Raw genomic sequence first — 22,059 nt, 5'->3', positions numbered from 1 at the left:
CAGCACCTGGGCATCCTACAGGATTTGCTCTCACCCACGGGAGCAGGGGTGCTCCTCTCCGGCCACATGCTCACTACCAGTTAAGACATGGGCATAACAGTGAAAGCCAGAAACATTTATTCAATAGAAGCTCTGTTTTCTCAAACAATCAATATTTCAGCCCTCAAGCAAAATATCTGCACAGGAAGTTTTGGATTTTATGGTTCTCTTGATGAGTGGTTTGCAGGGTGTAAATTATCGTGCAATAACAACATTTGTCAGCTGCAGTTTCTTTCCCAGGAAATACTGACTTCAGGAGCCACCAGTAATTCTGCTCTCAGACAAACACAACTCTGAGGGGAGCCTGCATGAGACACAGGACCTGGCTTTCTTTCACGGGAGAAGGAAACACAGCCTCAAGCCAACAGAGGATTTTAAATCAGCCTTTTCCCAGAGTACATGTAGAGCCTTCCAAGTCTCCTAATAACATATCATAAAGCTGCACAGCAACTACCAAGTGTAATGCCCCACCCAGACCCCTCAGTACAAAGAGGTTTTGTGTAATGTACTTGGGAAATCTTGTGACAGAAAGGAAGCAAACCAGAAACTTAAATCATCCCATGGGTAAATCCTTCCAGTCTGTTTTGGGAAGACAGAATCCATTCCAGATAAAAGAACCACTAAACTTCAAGCAAAGCTGCAAAATGAAATCCAGGCTCTGGGAGGTTTGCAGAAGGCGGCATTTGACTGCCTTTTTCTCTGTTCCGTGCACTTTGCAAGAGTGGAAATGCTAAAACCCTTAAACAAAAGTTCCTCCTATAATTTTTGGTGCTCCATTTCAAATACCACAAAATAACCTGAATATATGAACAATCTACTCTCTCCCTGGGTCTGCAGCCTGCCTGCAGGACCTACCTTCCCTGGGAGTCTGCACTACAGACATGTTTGTGCATTTCTATGACTAAGAAATGCAAATGGAGCCTGTGCTTATCACGATTTCACAACAGCAGCAGAACTTGCTTCATCCACCATCTGAAGGCAGTAGCAGTCTTGGGTGCCTAGAAATCATCTGTAAACTTCCTGCTTCCAAAACCTCAAAATAAATCATACCCCATACGGAATTCCACGTTATCACCACCTCCCTGCACAGCACGGCATCAGGCTCCCAGGCCCCATTCATGCCCACAGACCATAATTTAATCAGCTAATGCTGCAGGGAGGAAGGGAAGCCCAGCCTTCCTGCCAAGCCTGAGGCACAGCCCTGTCTGCTCTTACTGCTACCGTGGTCCCAGCTGAAAGTTTCCCTGGGAGATTTAGCTTTTAGCTCACTAGAGAACTTCAGTGCACAGCACCTTAAAAAAACTACTTCTACCTGGTAACAAACAAAAAGCAAGTCAAGAAAACACTGACCCAACAAGAGGGAGCTGCAGGGACACCAGAGCCTCTCCTGAACAGTTTGTGTCAATAGCTTATGAGGTTCAAGAGCAACAAATACCTGGGACACCTCCCTGGATCCCAGTGAAACTGGGATGGTACTGCTGCAGACGTGCCACAGCCCTTGGAAGGAAGGAAAGGCCTGGAAAGTTGAGGCTGGGTTCTACATTTAGCCAGCAAAACTCCTGGAACCGTGGCACAGGCATGGAGATCTCACTCCATGCTCTGGGCAACTGCAGCCCCATCGTGTCCTCCTGGCCCAGAGCATCCCTCAGCAAGTCAGTGACACACTGGGGTGTCACTGCCACACGAGCCCTCAGCAGACATGCAGTCACCAGGAGGAAAAGCAGCTCTCTATCACCTCAGAACCCACACAAGTAATTGGAAATGCAATGGGGAGTGGGGGTACAGCAGGGGAAAGCTGGTGTCACAATCTATCAAAGGAAAAGAATACATCAAGGGGGAGGCACTGATCTGAGCACTAATCCTACACCCAGAGAGGGTGAGCTGCATCTTCCTCAGCAAAAGGCAGGAGAGCCTTACCTTTTAATCGGCCAGCTGAGTTTTTTAGTGAAACGGGCCCATCTCGGATGAGTTTCCGATGCGTCAAGTCCTCTCTTGCAAACATCTGGCCACTCTTCATCCTCATGATGGACTTGCTGTCTGTCCGGTTGTAAATCTCCCCAAGACGCATTTTCTTTTCATACTTGCTGACTTTGCTGTTGACTGCAGCAATCACATCTTTAACAAGGTTTAATGACTGAGTCAAGTCTTCATGCTCCACTTCATTTTCTTTCAAAAAGAAACAGAAACATCTCGATTTGACTTTGTGCAATCTAACTTCCCACTTTTACTTCCTTCCTTCCTCTTCTCCCAAGTTCCCACATTATAACTTTTTAATACTTAAATGAGACATTTTTATGAGACATTTTTCCGCCTTAAAGAGAGCTTCACAAAACCCTTTACATATACATGGTTGAGACTGGAGAATATTCCAATACACTTTGCATATAAGACAGTAGAGATGAAATGCACAAATTAACTACATATTTTAGCCAATACCAAAAAAAACAAGCTAGGAGACTTTGGAGTCTAGGAATGTTGCTCCATAACTAGCTACAGTCAGTCTTCTAACAACTAAATCAAGGTACCTAAACAACTAATCCTAAGTGGAAGCACTGAATTCAGTTATCTCTTTGCAGTGATGTGAGACAACAATGACTGGATTAGCTGGTAAAAAAATCTGCTTCAGTTGTAAAGGATCAAAACTTCACACTGGACAAACAAATATGAGCTTAGAATAGAGGAGCTGGTCCCTACCTTTGGTGTACTGCAGTATCCTTTGCAAAAGGACTGGGTACTTTGTAATTCTCTGTGTTACCAACAAGATACATTCAGGAATCCCAAGACGCCTCACCAGGGAGCTGCTCATTTTTTTCTAAGGAACAAAGAAGAAAATTTCAGTTCTGCAGCAAAACGCTCCCCCAGAGTGCAGAAAGGACACATCTTTTCCATTGGGTACATCTGTCCTTCCAGGTCCTACCTTGATAAATGCCTGAAAGCGCTTTTCCTTTGTGTAAAGATCTTTGAAGTAATTGACGGCCTCGTTGTGGTGCCCGCAGAATTTGCCGTACGTTTTCTTCATTCGCTCAGCGTTCTCCCCAGAGAACTGCAAAGAAAGGGACACACAGCTCCAGCCTGCACTCAGCTCCTGGGGTGACATCCCAGCAGTGCCTGCCAGGCTCTCAGAAGAACTTGATGAAATTAAGTTAGTCCAAAGCATGCTCGACCATGCAAGCAGATCTCTAGAGAGTAAAGAGCTGCACTGGGGACTTCACTGAGCTCACACCCACAGCAAAATTTGCAACTCCACTACCATGGCTTAAAAGCCAACAACAAAAAGAGTCAAAACAAGACAAAAAGAAGATAGAAACCATGGATAAAGAAAAGTAAAATGATCCACTCTGAGTTAAACACCAGGTCAGTAATGCAGCCAAGAAACATATTGGGCATATTTAGCTGTGAGCTCCTGTCTACACTCCAGTCTGTGGTCAAACTGTTTTGTGCCTGTCAGTGAACGCTTCTCTTTCCCACAAAATGAACTAAACTAATTTTCAACAGTGGACATTCCTCTCAAAGAGCATAAAGTGCTTCAAAAAGCAGAGACAAAGATTTTTATGTGTGAAGAGTAAAGGTGCCACCAGCTATGCTTATCTGACAGGCACAAACAGGAGGGAAGGAAAAGCATCTGGCTTCCAGCCGTGCTCTCAGAACTGCAAACATTTTCCAGCACTTACTTGATTCACTAGGATGTCACCTATCCTCCTGATAACAAAGTTCTTTTCACTTTTGTCTGCCAGTGACTCCTTCTTCCTTTCCAGAATCCGCTGGAAAAACTGACTGTGGATGTGCAGCAAGTTTTCCAGGCAGGGAAAGAGCTTGTCCACGGCTTGCTGATCGTATTGCAGTTCCTTCAACATGCCTGCACTGTACACATCGTTCATGATCTTCAGGGTGCGGACGTGGTGCATTTCTGTCTGCATCAGTTCTGCATGGGATGAGGACAAGAGTTCATGGGTTAGAGCACAAGGAAAAGCTGCCATTAGAAAGCTTTGCCATAACTGGGCTCCTCTAAGTGGTTTCAAAAAAATTTCATGTCAGGAATTGTAACATCAGTCAAGAGTTTTCATGTGTGAGAGAAACAGGGGGGAAGAGGCATCCCAGCAGAGAGCTTTGGATGTTGCTGCTGGGGTCTCAACTTTCAGCCCTGGTATCTTCTCCTTCCTAGCACCTCACTGCCAGCCTCCACACATCCATCCCCCTTTTGCCATACAGGACGCTCCTGAATCCCTCAGGAAAAGACTTCGTAGTTAGCTGCTTGTGGTGGAACCCAGTTTGAAATCCATCAGCAGACAAATGAGGAGAGGCAATTCCTGGGGGTTTTGATGGCTTCTGGATATGTGAAATGCAGAAAGACAGCTTTCACAGAATACATTACATTTCTAGGAACTTCAAGAATTAAAGTTTGGCTTTTGAGGAAACCAAATCAATGTTCCTATCAAGGAGCTGTTTACAGTGAGTGAAAAGTGAAGATGTCTCACCATAAATCACATCTTGCCGCTTGACAACATCTTTGTATTGCTGCTGTAGGAACTTGCTGTCCACTACTTGGCTCCAGGACTCTGCCTCCAACTGCTTGGAATCTAATTCCAGGTCTCCCATGAGCTGTCCTTCATTCATGTCTGCACCTTCACAAAGCAATAAAAGTGCCATTAAGATGTGGGTAATTTGTCCCATTTGAGATTTCTGTCTAATTGTTCAGGTTTAGGCTTTGTCAGTCACACCACAGACATCACACACATTCTCCTTTACTGACACAAATGATCACATACCACATAAAGAGTAGTTATGAAAAACATTTTAAAAGTTATTTCCTAGTTTCCTGTTCACTGTTTTCACATGGACCAAATTCTAGCTCAGATAATGTATTCCTAATCTGCCATGAAACGACATTGCAGTTAAATAAAAAACCACAACAGAAGAGGAAATGTTTGTCCCTAAGCTAAATTCCAAGTAACTCAACTGTAACTGAAACCTTCTAAATGTTTTTCCATAATTCAATGAGCTAAAGAAATTACTATGTGGGGCTTTGTTTTAGTTTATCATACTAATATTCTGAGATTAAAATAAATGCATTTTAATTGTCCATTATAAAAGAAGACAATTGCTGAAAATGGATTTTCTATTTCTGGAAAGCAGCACTGAGACCTTCCTTCTCCTATAAATGCCATGGAGATCTCTTACCTTCATCAACCAGCGACTCCATGGATTCATTAACCCGGCTGATTTTATGTAAAGAGTCTGTTGACTGCGACAGGAATTTCCAAGTGTGTATTAAGCTGTCATCATTCCCAACTCTGCAGAAAAACAGAACACACAATATTGTTTATGACAAAAACCCAGCCAAATGTACTTTCAGATAAGCAGAATAAATGCATTTAAAATATGAATTGAAAAACAAAGCCAGCACTGCACGGTTATGTACAGAAATGTGCTTTTATGTGTTGTTTACTAACTACCCAGTGGAGCTTGAGAAGCTCTAAGTGCTACAGTTGTGAGTGACGGTACTTTCCATAAAGAACCACTCCTGAGCTTTCATAGCTTGGACAACTCCATTCCAGTCACGTCCCATCCTCATTGCCCTTGGAGCAAACAGTGCAAAAAAACACCACACTAAAGGCTCTACAAGAATCCTTATCACTAGCCCTGGGTAAGATCAGAAAAAGGACTGAAGTTCCCAATGAATAGCCAGGACATCCAAATTGCCCAGAATAAGCCAGTCCCTGCCTCACATGTAGAACTGCTCAATATGCAAGTACGGTAGGAACCATAAATTAGATTTTCTTCTATGTTTTTTGTAATGAATTATGTATAATGCAGTCTAAAAACAGGAAGACTGCAGCTCTGTGCCTTCACCCTCTTGTTATGGACACAAAAGTTAATATTACACCTGACCTGCAAATGTCAGAGCACCTGGCCCAAGGCAAGGGAATTTCTTCCTAGGAGCCCAGAGCATCCCTGGGAAGTGGCCTTGAATCTACCAGGCCAACTCAGCTGTGCCTCTGAACTCCTGCCATGACTAAACTAACTCACATAAGATTGTGCAGAGGATAACTGATGGTATCATATAGAACATGACTATTTCTCTGTTTGTGATCCCCTTTGTACCTTTAACGCGAGTCACAGCACGTGAACTTATTTTCAGTGAGATCGCATTTCTTCATGCCAGCGGTGTCAGATAACACACACACAGAGTCAGGTGTGCAGGGAGGAGCCTTACCCTGCAATGTTCTGTATGGAGACACTTTTGGAGAGTGCAGAGGGCTGCTGTGATCTCCTGTTGCCGAAGCTGGAGGTGACGGTGCTCTCGTCGGGCGCGAGGATCGCGGAGCGCGGCCGCTCCTTGGGCTGCGAGCCTGCAACAGAAGGGTGGGACAACAGTCAGCCCATGCAAACACCTGAACCACTGCTCACTGGCATGGGGACCACTTAAAAGGATCCTGACTCTGAAATTCACTGCCTTTTCTTTCTAGAATCACCCCCAGGGGGTGTCAGCAGTTAGGAACAGCCATAGGAAGGGAAGATCATTGACACCTGAGCAGAACTCACTGCACTGTGCTTGAGTTACCCAGGTGGGATCTGCAACTCCAGAAACACACATGGGGAACTGAATTTAACTGTTCTGATAATTAATCACATGTCACAATCCACCATGTTGCTTTTTTATTTCCCTGGGCCCATAGTCATATAAATCTTGCTGTTTCTGGTCAAACTCTTTGAGATAGGTTTCTCTTATCAATAGGTACCACAGAGAAATGATAATCCTGATTTCATTATACAATCACATACCCTTAGGTAATCTGTTCATATTAATTCCAGATTTCTCCTTCTTCAGATGCATTTCTGCTATCTGGAGCAACACCTCTGAACTTCATAATAAATACCACAGTGATTACAACTGTATTATATAGTGTGGTTCCATATAAACTATCATTTATTTTATCAAAGCTTATCACTTAAGCTTATCAAATCATGGCCCTACAAAACCAGTCTGGGCTATTTCACACCTATTCTTCATCCTTGGTGACACTGGGTCACTCTGCAGTGCAGTGTTTATCTCAGCAAAGTCAGGAACAGTTTGTCAGTATTCCTCCTACTCAAAATTAAACTTTCTATTTTGCCTATCTCAAAGCCCAAGACTATTTAAACAAAATATAATTGTGTTTTAAATCCTCTCCATGTAATAGTCATAGTTCCCATGTCAGACTCCCATGGACATAGGCTGCACCTTCCAAATTTTGTGGCCTTAACAGGTATAGGCATTCTGCAAGCTATGACAAGTGATTTTTCTAAATCTGAGATGATTTTACATTTCCTTAAACTTTCCACAGACACTGCAGAAGGGGATGAACTCTGTACAACTTCTGAAGTCTCAAATATTGCTTAGCATGCACAGAAGATGCTCTCATCCCTGCTTTGTTAAAACCTTACTTTCCATAATATCAAGTACCAGTTGTCAGAACATTTAAGAACTGCAGACACAGACCACTCCCAAAGCAGAGGGAAAGAAATTGTCTTACTTTTGTTTCTCATGGTTACTGTGGGTAATGAAGAGGTATCGTGTGCCTGCAGCATCCCTCTCTGTGGCTGAAAGAAAAATGAAATTCACTTTAATTTCTTCATCCCTTCTCCCAGAAGGTTGTGACATATAACTAAAAAAAAAAAGCTAATTTTTTTTTCCTGAAGCCTCTCAGTGTATGTGTATTTTTAAATATATTTTTATTTTCTCTGAATGAAGTGGGCAAAATAACAGATGGAGAAATGTGCAGCACGTATGAAAATGTGAAAGTGATGACAATACTGAAGTGAACTGAAATCATAATTGCACAAATATTACTTAGCTTGGAGAAGCAGGTTCCTTGCATTTGGGGCAAGCAATAAAATCTGTGTATTCCCCATATAAACAGTATGTTTAACAGTTTTCATTATGTGAAAGCTTCAGCACTGGGGCTGAAGTTCTGAAGTTCTTTACAACAAACTGGAAACTTTGTGACATGTGGCAGAAAGTGTTTTATATATATATACACACACATATATATTTTCAGTAGAGTAGGTGAAATCCCTTACCTTCATTTTGACCTTTGCACAAGAAGCAAAATTCTCCTTACAGCCTTTGTGAACAATTGCATTACAGTCTGTCAAAAAAAACCAAAAACCAAAAACCAATTAATTAAACAAAACCCCACAGAAAACGGGTCCATTTTTGCTGTTTGTAATCTGAACTGTTAACTTACACAACTGAGAATTGTAACTTTTAGGCATCATTGTGGTTTGCATGACTAGCTGAGACAGAGGCTGCTTTCCAGGAAAATTAGCCTTTTGTTAATAATATTTCCTCAGAGAATTTAACAGGAAGTTCTGTTTAAAAATCAATGCAAGGTTGGATTGTCAGGGGTCTTAGTTTAAAGAAAAAAAAAGGAAAAAAAAAAAACCTGATGGCATTATCCCTCTGAAAGTAAGGTGGAAAGCAGAAGCATGAGACAGAAACAGAAATCAATTGTAGGGCCAGTATTTCTCTGAAAAGACAAATACTGTTCTCATCAAGACAAGGACTATGAGAACAAAAAGACAGGAGGAGGATGGAGAAATTAATTTACATAAACTCAGAGACCATGGATAAGATCTATGGCACAGAACCCAAGTGCTGCTGTATTGCAGGGTTACCAGAAAAGGTAACAGGAGCAGCATCTGTCAGGAATCCTTGAGGTTGGGACTTCCTGCTGGAAACTGAAGTTTTGGTCCAAGAGCATCACATTCACCAATGCAAAGACCATCATACTTCAAATTTGCTGCATATATGCCAGAGCAAAAACTGAGTGACTTGATTTTTTGGTTTAGTGTTTTGTTTTTTTTTTAATGCCCTGAGTCTGCCCATGACTTCTGCCAGCAGATTTCTGGGAATCAAAGTTTTCAAAGATGATTAAAACTCCCCCTTTTTTTTTTTTTCCAATAAGAATTGAGAAATGGGTTTCAGGCTTTAACTCTTTTGGCAGATGCAAGATCAGAGCTCAAGATGAGATTCAGTAGCTTAGAAAAAAGTATTTCCACTTACTTATGACAACACTAACACAGATAATGAACTGTATTTTACAAGTAAGTGTGAAGTTCTGAATTATTTCTTGAAGCAGAAAAAAACCGAAAAAAATTTCTATGTCCATAATGACAAAATATGCTCACGCTTCTAGAATCTCTTACATTTGGGATGACTCAACAAAAGCCAGTAACTCTGCTACTGTGACAGAGATAAGGGTAAGGTCATAGGGTGCTGCTATTCTGACAATGTCTCACAATTTCCTGTGTACAAAAAGACAGAACAAAGCAACCTGAAAACTTGTGCAAAAACCCACAAGTGCTGTAAGCTGCAGACGAAACAAGAAGGAGGAACAGAACCTGCTCCTCTGGTGCATGAACAGAGGCAGTGAGCCAATTCAGAATCATGAAATTCACACTCAAGCCTTGAAAGCATGAAGACAGCTCTTTAGTGTGTACCATTTGGCAAAAAAAAAAAAAAAAAAAAAAAAAAAAAAAAAGGATTTTTCATGTTATTCATGTTAAAAAATCTGGTTGTAGGGACTTTATTCCTCCAATTCAACTCTTCAGCAAGAAGGAAGTTCCTCTAACTCCTGCGTGTCACTAGTATTAATAACTACAACCCCCAAAACCTTATTTTCTGCATCACTGATCAAAAAAAAAGGAAAAAAGACAAGGCAGAATGCTACTAAAAATCAGGGTCATTTGCTTGCCTACTTGTTTCAGAGTATCCACAATCTTTCAGCATTGAGTAGATGTTTCAGGAAGCTGGGGAGGCATAACTGAAAAGCTGAGACATTGATTTAAAAGACCCATGCTTTAAAAGGCATTAAAAGTCATCCATAGGTGAGACAGAGCAGTGGTGGTAGCACCAGCCTACATCAGCACAGGAGGATCAGAGCCTCTGCAGCTGCTTATCCATCATTTCCAAAGCATCTGAGGCTGATTTTTAGATGTAATGGGAGAAAGAACCACTCGCTGATGTGAGCTCTCAACATAGGCCTTCACCAATTTTTTATGACATTCATCTCCTGGCCAATGCAGAAAACATGCAACAATTGTGCATCGTGCCTTGAAAACAAGGAAAGAACATCTGTACTAAAACACATGACATTGTTGGGTTATTTTAACTCATTAGCATATAGAGCATTAAACTGGGATATATTTGATGTTCTACGTGGCTTCAGAAGCTGTTAAGAAAGTCAAGTGGGGAAAGGGAGAGGATGCATTTGAGGGTTTGTAATTGTTGATGTTTTACATTTCCCATCAGGCTGACACAGAGCGTGTCTCAGACAAACAACTCTGCTGAAATCTCTTCCAGGAAACTCAGAAGTGGCATTTGGGATTCAGCTGGCTGCTCCTTCCCCTGCTCACATCCACCAGCAGGAATGGAAGGCTCCAGCCTGGGAGCAGTTCCCGCAGTCGCTTTGACTCATTTCTAAGCTAGTGGAGAAAAAAATTACTAACACTGAGGAGAGGAAAGCCTTTTCCACTGAGCTATAGTGGGAGAAAAAATGGGTTTTGTCTGCATGTTCTATAGCTTTGGGCTGCTGCATGAGCCAAGCAGCTTTCTGGTCTTGACCACACAAACACCACTGACCTTATCGAGCTGCAGGCAGGGGAAACCGTCTGATAAGAAATGAGAACAAAATCCCCAATCTCTGAGAAACCTTCAGTGAGGTTCCCACCATGCCTGTCCTGTGCTGCATGTCCTTCACATGCACACAGGTACCAGTCATTTGACCTGTGATGCAATTTCTTGTTCAAAGGGAGCAGGGGGTCACCATTTCCTTTTTGTACCATGTGGTTCCCACTGTGGGCTCAGTATTTCAGAGAACTAAAGCAATACACCATAGAGGGGTGGGACTTTTTTTCCCCCCACTGCACATAGAAGCCATGATCCAAGCCAGCTGTCCCTGTCCTTTGTCCATCCATGATCCAAGCCAGCTGTCCCTGTCCTTTGTCCATCTTATCAAAGCACCTCAGCTCCAGGCCACTACATGCAGCTGAAATAACCAAAGTTCTCCTGACTGATAGAGCCCAACAAGGGGTAGAAAATCCCATGGCCTGCTGTGATGGCTGAGCTCAGGCTTAGGAAGGAGGTTTCAGGACACCTCCATGCAGCCACGACTCATTTCAGTCCAATTTCCACAAGGCAACACACCACTCCATGAATCATTATCTCCAAAGCCTCCCTCCCACCTCATATCCTCAAGCAAAAGGAAAATAAAGTGTAAGGTTTGCATTTTCCATGCCAGATTCAATGAAAAATAAAAGGAAGGGGGGGAACCCCCCTGACTTACTTGCACAGTAGTACGAATCCTTATTGAAAGGCTTCATACAGTGGTAACAGGTTGCTTGGGCTACAACGGAGGTTGCAGTGAAGAGATGTCCATTCAACAGCTTCTTATCTTTTTCCTTCTCCTTGGAATCTTTGTCCTTCTCTTTAGTCTTCTCTTTATCCTTCTCTTTTTCCTGCCGAGACAGAATGACCCAAAGCCTTGTCACTGGCTGAGGTCTCTCCCCCAGTTACAGATTGCTCAGTGTTTGCCTTTGGCATCGATCGAGGTGCACCTGAACAATGGCCATGTGTCTGCACAGCTCTCCCTTCAAAAAGCCCCTGTGGAAGTGGATTTACATACTACTGACTCACACTGGTGTCTCACCACTGCAGATGACACCGAGTCTGTTCTGAAGGCACTTACTTCCTTCTACTTTTGTTTTATACTTGCTTGGCTTTAATGACTTTACCTCTTTTCTTTTTCTGGGCTCTCATCAGCCTCTTCAGCACTTTAAATAAATTGTGTTAAATACAAATACCACATGTAGTGTGTATCAGACTTTCAACACAGCTAATTTTTAAGGCCAAACCATAAGGCTCGTGATTTTCAACTGCATTTCTAATGGAGAACACAAGCTCTTCCTCAGTTCCTCTACTGCCTTACTGCCAAAATATTTCCACCTCTGTTTTCCTTCCAACTAGCAACTTTTTCAACAGTTACATGCAACCCCAAGTAACTATGTGAAGCTTTTTGGCAAAATGGATCTTTTACAAACTCTCAACCTATGGCACCAAACAAAGGCTGGGGAATAACAGCAACACCATAAAAGAGCCTCTGATCTTCCACAGGCCACGACTCAACCTCTAGGCTACTCAGCTTTGGAAAGATGACAAGCACAGACAGCTTCTCCAACTCTTAGCAGAGTTTTTGCTTCTTTTCTGTCTCTACCTTAGATAGAAAATACTAAATACTAAAAATCTGAAACATTTTTCCCTGCAGCCTTTCATGGATTTGGAATTCTTCCAAACAAATTTTAAAGGAAACTCCACAGAAAAACTCTGAATTTGAATTACAACAACTCCTTGTTTTTCCATATACCAACCTACAAAATGTTTATGATACGAGTCAACTCCAGGTCTGTACTTTTGACTGTTGCTGCAGATTTCCTGGCATTTGAAGGAGAATCTTTACCAGAAGCTGGTAAAGGCTTCTGTCAGCTTATCTTTGCATTTTGTTATTTATTTTGTTATCTTTGCATTTCGTTATTTGTTACTGTTCCAGCCTGAATATCAGAGAGCTGCAGAGCTGCCCACGTGAGCAACTGCCATGAAGTGGCTTAAAGAGGGATGGAGCTCTGCAGCCACTGCAGGGAAACTGTTGAGCCCTGGATGATACACTCACACCATGAGGAACTCAGCCTCAGGACTCCTCTCCCAACACATCCCAGGCAAAATGCCAGTGCCTGAGTCTCTCCCTGCAAAGTGTCAAACAGAAAGTCTATTTACTGGCCCCAAACGCTGTTTTGTTCTGCAAATAAGCAAAACTAGGAGTATTACCATATGGAATAATCCTGTCTGAAGGAGAAAAGCTGCCAGAAAAGAAGTCTGCATTGCGTCACATCTCTGCCTCCTCTGAGCCATCAGCTTGGCTCACACCACCCCACAGGAACCTCCACAGCCCCATTTTCCACCCACTGACCCGACCACTTTAACCATATCCAGTCTGGGAGGATTCAGGAACTAAAACTCTGCAGTTTAGGTCTGGGCTGATGGTACCAAGCTGATGCCTGGAGTTTTGCTCTACTTCCAAGCCTTGTGAAGCTCCAGGAGAAAAGATCACTCTAAGCTCAAGCCAAATCTTGTGACTCTCACGCTGAAAGAGATTTCCCATCCTATACTTTAAACCTACCTGAAGTTCACTGCAAAACACAGCAATTCTGAAGTCTAATTTTAATTTCATATAAAGCCCCAGGAAAAAACAGGAAATCAGTTCACCACTTTCAAAAAGGAAACAGCAAACTCCACACAAGGGCTGCCAGCCACTCCCCTTAAGGACAAGGTCTCACAATGAGATTTTTTTTTCAGCTTTTTCTTTTCTCCTGCGGCAGTTACTGGAACTTTATTTAAAGAAGGACTGTAGGAACAAGACTGTATTTGTGCTGTTGGAGCTGCCAGTGAGATGTGGAGCCCAGCTTCGTGGCTGAAGTGATGTGCCAGAGCAGGCACCACGGCAGGTACGGCGGCAGAGCCGCGGCAGCGGATCCCACTCCCCAGGAACCACGCAGCTCTTACCTCCCAGTGCTTCAGTCCCACCAGCTTCACTGTTATCTGAGGTACTTCTGAGAATCTATTCCATTTCATGGACATCCTTTCCCTGGGCAGGAGAACTGCTCCCCACCAGGAGCTGCTCCCCGCTAGCCCATGGCGATGCCGAGGCTGCGGCAGGGCCGGGGACAGGAGGCACAGCACGGAGGAGTTGAGCAAAAGGGGGAGGGGCAGGATGATTGCTGACTTCCTTAAAGATGATTTTAGCTGTTTTGATGTTGCTTCCATCTTGCCCTACCTTAGCTTCCACTGCTAAAAAAATTCAAAGCTAAAAACCAAACCCATACACGAAAAAAATGATGTGATTAATGTTTTACAAGTCAATATAAGACCACCTTTTTTAAAGGTAGAGGGGAGTAAATCAAACACTCTGATGTCTGGGCTACAGAAAAAGTGAATTTTCACATACCTCAGTGTTGCTATGTAGTACTTCAGCAAACAAAGCGCTGCAGAAGTTGCCCAGACAGAGAGGTTTTGTGTGTTTGAGCTCCTCCTGCTCTGCAGGTCACATATATTCCCTGTCTCCTAATCCTTTCAAACACTTGCAACTCCTACAATACACCCTGAAATGATGCTGCTGGCACAGCACTGCCTTATTACTGTGCAAGGCCAACGAAAAAGAGAAATTACTCATGCTAATTGTTGTAATTTCTCAGAAAGTCTTGACCAAAATTAAAAAAAAAGAGGGCTTTTTCCGAACTGATAAAGATAGAGCGTGTTTAAAACTGCAAATGTGAATCAGGGCACTGTGCTAATAGCAAGAGATTCACTGACAATCCAAAATAACAAGCCAGGCAAGGGTAAATTCATGCCCACTTCTATCAGTATCCCCTCCAGTTAGTGCTCCAAACACCCCTTTATTTTTAACGTTTTTTTTACATAACTCTCTGCATTTTCCAAAAGGCTCATATGTGCTTTATTTTACTTAATTTCATCTGAGAAAACTGCATTTCTGAAGGTCAGGAGATAAGTAAAACTAAGCTGGAAAGACATTGAAGCCTCCCTCCCTCCTGACAGCCCAGAAGCCAACTTCCTGTGTCAAACTTCTCCTTTCAAGGTTTCTTTTGTTGCTTCTGTTTTTAACTCTTACAGGTTTTTCTCATTTATAATGTTTCTGAGAAAGCAGTGTTCCGACGAATTTTTTGGTCAAATTATTTAAATGTACTGGTGGAGCCTTAAAAATGTACATAATGCAAACATTCCACCATGAGCAGACAAGAAATTGTAACTTGAATGATATTTTGGCTTTTATTCAGTAAAAGTATGAGAGTTGATATGAGCTGCAACTTTTGTAGTGTGTGTTATGGCTGGGATTTTGGAGCAACTCTTTATCAACATTTTCAGACACAATCATGAAATTAGTGAAATCAAACTGCACTGAGCAAGTATCCAAAAGCATTGCTGTTACATCTTCTGTCCCAAGCACATCTCTTACATCTCTCTCCAGTTCCTGCTTTAGAGATTACTCACATTAAGTGCAGGAACCAGTTAATGAACTTCCATTCTCACTTAGAGTCAGTGCAAAATGCTCCTGGACTTCTCACTGGTGTTTGCACAGAGGTTTCTATATAAACAGATTTACTTTTGCAACACTGCACTTTGCAGCAGGAAAGAGCATTGTCCTAAAGCTGCCCAGAAGCAGCTCTGAGCCACTTGTGGCTATCTTGAAAGACAGATCCATAACAAGAATCTGTGTGTCATCACATCATCACACCTCTCAAGGGCCTGCCAACATTATTTACCAACACATTAACCACACCACCTAACAAGACAGCAAAGTGCTCTGAGCTTCTGTCAGACAGATGAACTGAGGTGAGATTCAAGCAAAAAAATCCAACCAAGCCAAGAAAATCTCCAAACATATATTAACCTTCAAGGGACAATCTGAAGCAACAACAGCCCATTTGTGTGAATGATTTAGCATTAATGTAATTATTTCTGTAATCAATACTGTTCCCAGGAAATTCAGCTGTAATCAATACTGTTCCCAGGAAATTCAGGGCTTAACTTTCAGCAAATTAAATTTTAGGGTTTCAAGGCTGGAAAGAAGGGAAAAATATAAATATTGGCCATCACTAAAATCATTGTTTGAGCAACTTCTCCTGTAGTGCACAGGAACTTTGTGGCAAAAGTAAAAAAATTATGAGAAGACAAAACAGCCTTAGGCAGTCAGTCCCTTCTTACAGCTCCTGTCCTTGTTTTATTAAAGGTTCTCAGGTTCTGTAAAAATTAGACTCATTAATCACTACAAAGCCCTAACTCATGCCAGGGAAAAATTTATTCTCTCTGGGGAAATGAGTGAAACCATAGAATCATAAAGGCTGGAAGAGACCTTTAAGATCATCCAGTCCAACTGTCCACCCAGCATTGTCACTGTAACCCAAATCCAGGACCCAGCACTTGGCCTCACTGAGCCCCACACAGGAGTCCCTGGGCTCAGTTTTGGGGTGCTACGATTTCCCATGGAGCCAGCTCCTATCACCCCACAAACACTCCTGCCCTTTAAAAAAAACAAAAAGGAAGGAAGGAGGAGAGTAAAAAAAAAGAAATTCAGGCAAAGACTTAAACACAGAACCCATCTCTGCTGCCTGTGGGCATCCCACAAATCACAAGAAGCACTTACTTTGCTCTTCTTGCTGCTGGACATTTTATTCCTGAGGTAGCTGAAGGTGCGGCTGACTTTTGTTACACCTTTGCCAGCAGAGACACTGCTGCTCTCTTCAGATATGCTAAAATAAAAAAAGCATAAAAGTTGCTTTTATTTTTTTTTTCTCCTTCCCAAAGCATGTATTAAATGGATAGATTCTTTTTAAAGGATGAATGCATTTATTAGCCAATGCAGTCTAGGTGCTTCATGGTGTTTTACCAGAGAAGGAAAAGTAAAAACAAAATGCCAATCCACTCATTTTGAGATAAAATTCAAGAAATCCTCATATCTGTTTTGAAGCAGGCCATGCCATAGCACCCTCTGCTGCTCCCCTTGTCAAATAACCAGGAATCATTAATGCTGTAAAGAACCATTTCCTTCCAGAGAAAGACATCTAATGAACTCTGAAAAGGCAGTGAATGCCTTTAACAGAAACCACACTGTCTGCAAAGGCTCCCCTGAGAAATGAGAATACCAATATTAAGTAATAAACCACAATGGTTATGTATATTAATTTAGGAATTTTTAGGATCACAGATAATTTTTGCCAGCCTTTACATGCACAAGCTTGACTTCTTCAGCTCTGATAAAAGAATAAGGAAACTATTATTGCATTAAAGGAGATAGTCTGTCAATATTAAGTACAACACAAACCAAAAGCAGAACACAAATACTAATTAAATCAAGGAGGAGAAGACAGCAGAGAGCAGAGGTGAAGAGCCTCCCAGTCACAAAATAAAGCCAAAGCTGTCAGTGGCACAGAGACCAGATACCCAGTGCCACAAACATCCTTCCTCCAGGGAAGCACCTTGAAAGCCACCAGGAAGACTGTCTCCTCTGTGCAGCTTGCAAGGATGGAAAGGAACATACAAACACATGGCCTTTGTTACAGAGAGACAGAGAGAATTAGCTACAGGCAGAAAGAACTACTTTTAGTGTAACATAAAACTCAGGGTAAACCAATACCCTGCAATAATGCATAATCAACAAACAAATTTTTAATGCATAATATGATGTTATTAGCTATGAATAAACAGAGCCTTGTTCAGAGATGAGACTTAGACGTTCATGTTCTGTGATCTAAAACATTCTTCAGCCTCTAGAGAGACAGGACTGATTTCCACAACTTCTGCTTTCAGCTGAAGTGCCCTGGTGCCAGGAAGGCTCTGGGGTGCCCAGGGTAGAGGCCAGTGCAGGAGTGGCCCCAGCAGAGGCAGGGTGTCCCAAGGATACTGCAATAGTGTACTGTAAATACTGCAATAGTGTACAGTATATACTGCAATAGTGTACAGTATATACTGCATTACTGCACTGTATATACTGCAATACTGTACAGTATATACTGCAATAGTGTACAGTATATACTGCAATAGTGTACAGTGTATACTGCATTACTGCACTGTAAATACTGCAATACTGCACTGTATATACTGCAGTACTGCACTGTATATACTGCAATAGTGTACTGTATATACTGCAATAGTGTACAGTATATACTGCATTACTGCACTGTATACACTGCAGTACTGTAAATACTGCAGTACTGTACTGTATATACTGCAACACTGCACTGTATATACTGCAATACTGTACTGTATATACTGCAATACTGCACTTTATATACTGCAATACTGTATACATTGCAATACTGTACCTCTGCACTGAGGAGCCCATGGAGCTGCCCAACGACTGTGTACCTGCAAAAGATGGGAGGGGAGAGGGGGACAGGTTAGACTGCAACCTTAGCCCACTGATTCCAAAAAACAAGGTTTGCATATTGGGATGGTTCAAGAGGAAACAGAAATGTTTTCTGGAAGTGGGTGTTTACAACAGATTTCACGTGCTCAGGATAAAGCTTGTTCCCTGGATCTTTAGCTGCTCTCAAATTAGATGCTGAGGTGAAAGCCTGTTTAGTATTTTTATCACTCTTCAGCTATTAAGTAAAGACCATGCAACTGTTAAACTTGCTGGTAAATCAGGGTGGCTGAAACAGAACTGCCAATTCAATGACAATAGGTATAAATGAGAATCATTCTGACACAATGCTTTTATTTATACTCCGCTAGAAAGGATCTATTGTACAGCACATCCGGGTTTCATGCATGAAACTTTTCTCCTTGATAAAACTGCAGTTTATTTTCCCATCAAAATCCTGAGGCACTTCATAAAGAGTAAGGGAAACAAGGGAAGCCTTATTCTGTTTTCCACGAAACGTTACCAGCCTGGGGCTTCGTCACGAAACACTGCTTGAGGAAAGGCTGAATTTCAACACGAAGCTGAAGCCCTGCCAGAGGCACCAACTCTCTCTACCCAAGAAACCTGCTTGCACAACGCATTTGGAGCAGATCTGGGAGCTGACACCATTTACCAGAACCATTGAAGAGCACTGAAATACCAGGATGAAATGATCCAGGACAGAGGGCTCTCTCTGAAATAACTGGGCTTGCCAGGACTCAAAAAAACCTTCACACAAGCACTGTTTGCAGCCCTATCTGAAATTCAAGAAAAAGCATGACTGCCACCTTACTAGGCTTCTGCAAATATACTGCAAGAAAAACAGTATTTTGGCTCAAATTCTCTTAATGCTAAGGGTGAATGCAAAAGAGCTACTTGCCATTAGAGGCCAAGATGGCCCTTTATCCAAAAGCAGTAAGAGCATTAGGAAAAACTGTGCATGCAATACTAGGCTTTAAATATGGATTTTCTAACCACTGATTCAAGTGCCAACAGAGTCTGAAACAGAAATATAATTTCTTCATATTGAGAAACTAAAATACAGGCATACCCTGTTACCTAAACCCTGCTTGGAGAGCTCTGTTAATATTTCCCTTGCAAAATCTTTCACCTCATTAATGATTTATCCCAAATACACCAAAGTTAGTAATACTGTAATATGTATGAAATGAAGTCTACTATTCCACTTCCAATAGTGATATTATATTTTTATAATATAAAACTATAATATAAAATCTAAGTGCGTACTAGGATCTCATAAGTAATTTACAGACTCCCAAATCCTTGGTTAAAACTCCAGTAACTCTGGTTCCCATTTCACTTCTAGCTTGCTTTTAATCTGGGTTAGACCTCCTTACTCTTTCCTTTTTTTTTTTTTTAGAAGATTCATCAGTTTGACTGGATTTAAGTATTTCCCAAACCTTTTTCCCAAACCTGATTTTTCTTTGCAGTTAACATCAGAAATGTGAACAAACACTGAACGAAGAGCTGCAATAATTTGATATTTGTGACTGCTTTTCACTACCTTGAGAAAATACACTGCATGAGAACTACAGTTATGTATAATTTATCTTTAACTTCAATAGTTGTTTCATCTTAAAAATGGGATATTCTTGGTGCTGGCAGGCAAAATGGATCCAGTGAAGAATTAAGGTCTGTTTATGATTTCATATTTTAGATTATAATATAACATCCCATGATCAACACCGCTGCAAGCTGTAAACCCCAGAAAGATAAGCATAGAAAAAGACACATCTCCTCACCTTCTGGTTTGCTTCTGAAGTAGAACAGAGGAAGGAAAGCTTATTTTCATAACCTTTTTGTTCCCTGTCATGACCAGGACCAAAACTGAAATCTGACTCCAGAACCCACAAAAAAATTAAGTTTTTGTTTCAAAAGCCAGAACTCCTGTCTATGTCCAAGGAACCGGGATTAGCAGCCAAAATTTGCTGTATTTATCTGAACACCTTTTAAGCACCACCCACAAAAAATAATTCTTATGGTAGCTGGACTTGAAATAATTCATCAAGATCCATTCTGCAGAAAGCAGTGACTGGACTAGGATGTTGAAACCATCTTGCAATGCCTTAATGCTGTCAATAATTAAACTTTTGTGGCTCAAGAAATCCAAAGGCTTCATAATAATTGTCCAGCCATCTGAAATCCGTGTCTTAAATGTATCACCAGATAAACTTCAACTAATTCTCCATTTTCTAAAGGAAAAGCAGGAATGGAAAGGTTGAGGAGTGGTTTGAGAAATGAATCCTAAAGATGTGAAAAAACAAACTGGTCTGAGATTACTCCATGAAAAATGCATTGCCAAAGCAGTCTCAGAAAGAGCTGTGGCTAAATCAACCTTTATAAAGTCACCACAGTATCCACAAATATGTAAAGAAAACAATATCATTGTTTGAGACAATATCTGACATTATCTTAAATGATCATTGTTAACAAGAGCACTGTTGAGGGAGAGAAGATAAATACTGGCTACTTTAAATATCCTCTAAAACTGTCATACCCTAACATGAATATCAAGTATTGGATGCTTAAAAGAAAAAAAAAGCCAATAAATAATAATAAAATTACCCAAATGCTTAAAAAGACAAAACTCACCAAACAAACAAACAAAGAAACATACTCCACCAGAAAGTTTACCTAAGGATATTTTTTACTGTGGAGCATCACATGAATGCAGAGCTGTGTCTTTGCAGTTCACTTTGTAGGGACCATGAATTGTGAGTTTTGTTAAAAGCAGAAGAAAAGGACAGAGAAACAAGGAAGGAGCTTAAATATGGAAGTGGTAATATCACACCTGGGCACAGGACTTTGCTGAAGGAAAGGACAATCCCACAGTGAAGACCAGGAATGGAAAGGAGAAGAATTTAGATGTGTACAACGTGGATGGTGTGGAGATTGTTTTAAATTCAGGAAGCAATCAAAGTCTGTTGGACTGGAAAGCAATTTCCCCCATCCCAGTAAGGACACAAGGAATGTGTCTGGCTTATTTCAACAGTCTAATAAAACATGCTTAAGAAATAGCAAGCATTTTGAATAATCTTTGGTAAGCCTATTTTAAAAAACAAGAGGAGTCTAAATTACTTTAATTCAATCTTCTGCCTTAGTTGGGCTGCTTTTAGCAGTGGAGTTTGGAGGAGAAAAAAAAAACTGCTGGGGAATTCCCACCTGTTTCCCACAGAACTATTTTGATAACAATATCAGGACCTAGATATGAACACCTTGAGGATTTAAGGTCTTTGACTGCAATTTGTGGTTTTTTGCATAGTCGGGGAACTGTGAAGTTGCTGTGAAGATTTTCAGAATTTAATAATCAGGGCTTCTGTCCACTTTTATTTCACTGAGCAACGCACTCACTGTCACCTATGGAGGGCAAGGATGTATCTCTTCTGCTAACTCCATGCCCTGCAACAAGCTCAAGGCAAATATTTTGATTTTAGTAAAAAAGTAAAGATCATTTTGCTGCTCAGAGTGGCAGGTGATGATATCTGCCACATGGATACAGACTAAACTAACCAGATAAGATGTGATGGTGCTGAGGTAGAAGATTCTTTGGATAATAACCCTTTAAAGTCTGCCATTAGTTAGTATTCAGATCCAGGACTAAGATAATGCTGTTAGACACCATGCAATGGAAAGGGGAGTTCAATGTTTGCGAGGTGAAATTCCAGTGTCTGAAGCAGAAAAACAGATTTCCCTGTGTTTCCACCCATTACAGCTGCATTGCACAGAAAATGATTACTTACTATCCAACTCCTCCTCCTCATCACTGGAAGAAGAGCCAATAGAAAAGAGAGTTTTAGACTTAGGAATGAGTGGAGAGATGCTGAAGGAGAAGGAGATTCGTCTCGATGGTCGAGTCCGGCCCTGGGCTGAGAAGTGGGTTAACAGCAGACATTAGAGCATGCTTGAAAATGCATTTAATAATAAAGAGGAGAGGAAAGCAGCCAAAGCAAACTAAAAGCAAAGCAAAGGAAAAGTCTGCAAAGCAGCT

The 22,059-nt window shown here is 41.5% G+C and overlaps 1 protein-coding gene across 8 annotated transcripts in view; it reads right to left on the bottom strand.

Annotated features, from left to right (window-relative positions):
- AKAP13 (A-kinase anchoring protein 13) overlaps window positions 1–22,059 on the bottom strand; it is a 208,718-nt gene that overhangs the window by 16,286 nt on the left and 170,373 nt on the right. For 7 of the 8 annotated variants that reach the window (XM_071441287.1, XM_071441288.1, XM_071441289.1 and 4 more), the window contains 13 exons: window positions 21,812–21,937; window positions 17,971–18,013; window positions 16,293–16,398; window positions 11,367–11,538; window positions 8,101–8,168; window positions 7,554–7,620; window positions 6,254–6,389; window positions 5,218–5,330; window positions 4,515–4,661; window positions 3,711–3,961; window positions 2,957–3,082; window positions 2,734–2,851; window positions 1,957–2,205 (listed from right to left, as the gene is read on the bottom strand). In XM_071441287.1, the coding sequence (XP_071297388.1) occupies window positions 1,957–2,205; window positions 2,734–2,851; window positions 2,957–3,082; window positions 3,711–3,961; window positions 4,515–4,661; window positions 5,218–5,330; window positions 6,254–6,389; window positions 7,554–7,620; window positions 8,101–8,168; window positions 11,367–11,538; window positions 16,293–16,398; window positions 17,971–18,013; window positions 21,812–21,937 (1,722 nt within the window). The remainder of the gene's footprint in view (window positions 1–1,956; window positions 2,206–2,733; window positions 2,852–2,956; window positions 3,083–3,710; window positions 3,962–4,514; window positions 4,662–5,217; window positions 5,331–6,253; window positions 6,390–7,553; window positions 7,621–8,100; window positions 8,169–11,366; window positions 11,539–16,292; window positions 16,399–17,970; window positions 18,014–21,811; window positions 21,938–22,059) is intronic. The other variant, XM_071441290.1, reaches the window with a different exon arrangement.

This window comes from Agelaius tricolor, unplaced genomic scaffold (genome assembly GCF_023055355.1).
Source record: "Agelaius tricolor isolate 1412-34295 unplaced genomic scaffold, bAgeTri1.0.p SCAF_16, whole genome shotgun sequence".
Taxonomy (NCBI): domain Eukaryota; kingdom Metazoa; phylum Chordata; class Aves; order Passeriformes; family Icteridae; genus Agelaius; species Agelaius tricolor.
The sequence above is the reverse complement of the archived record's forward strand: the minus strand, read 5'-3'. Positions and strand labels throughout refer to the sequence as shown.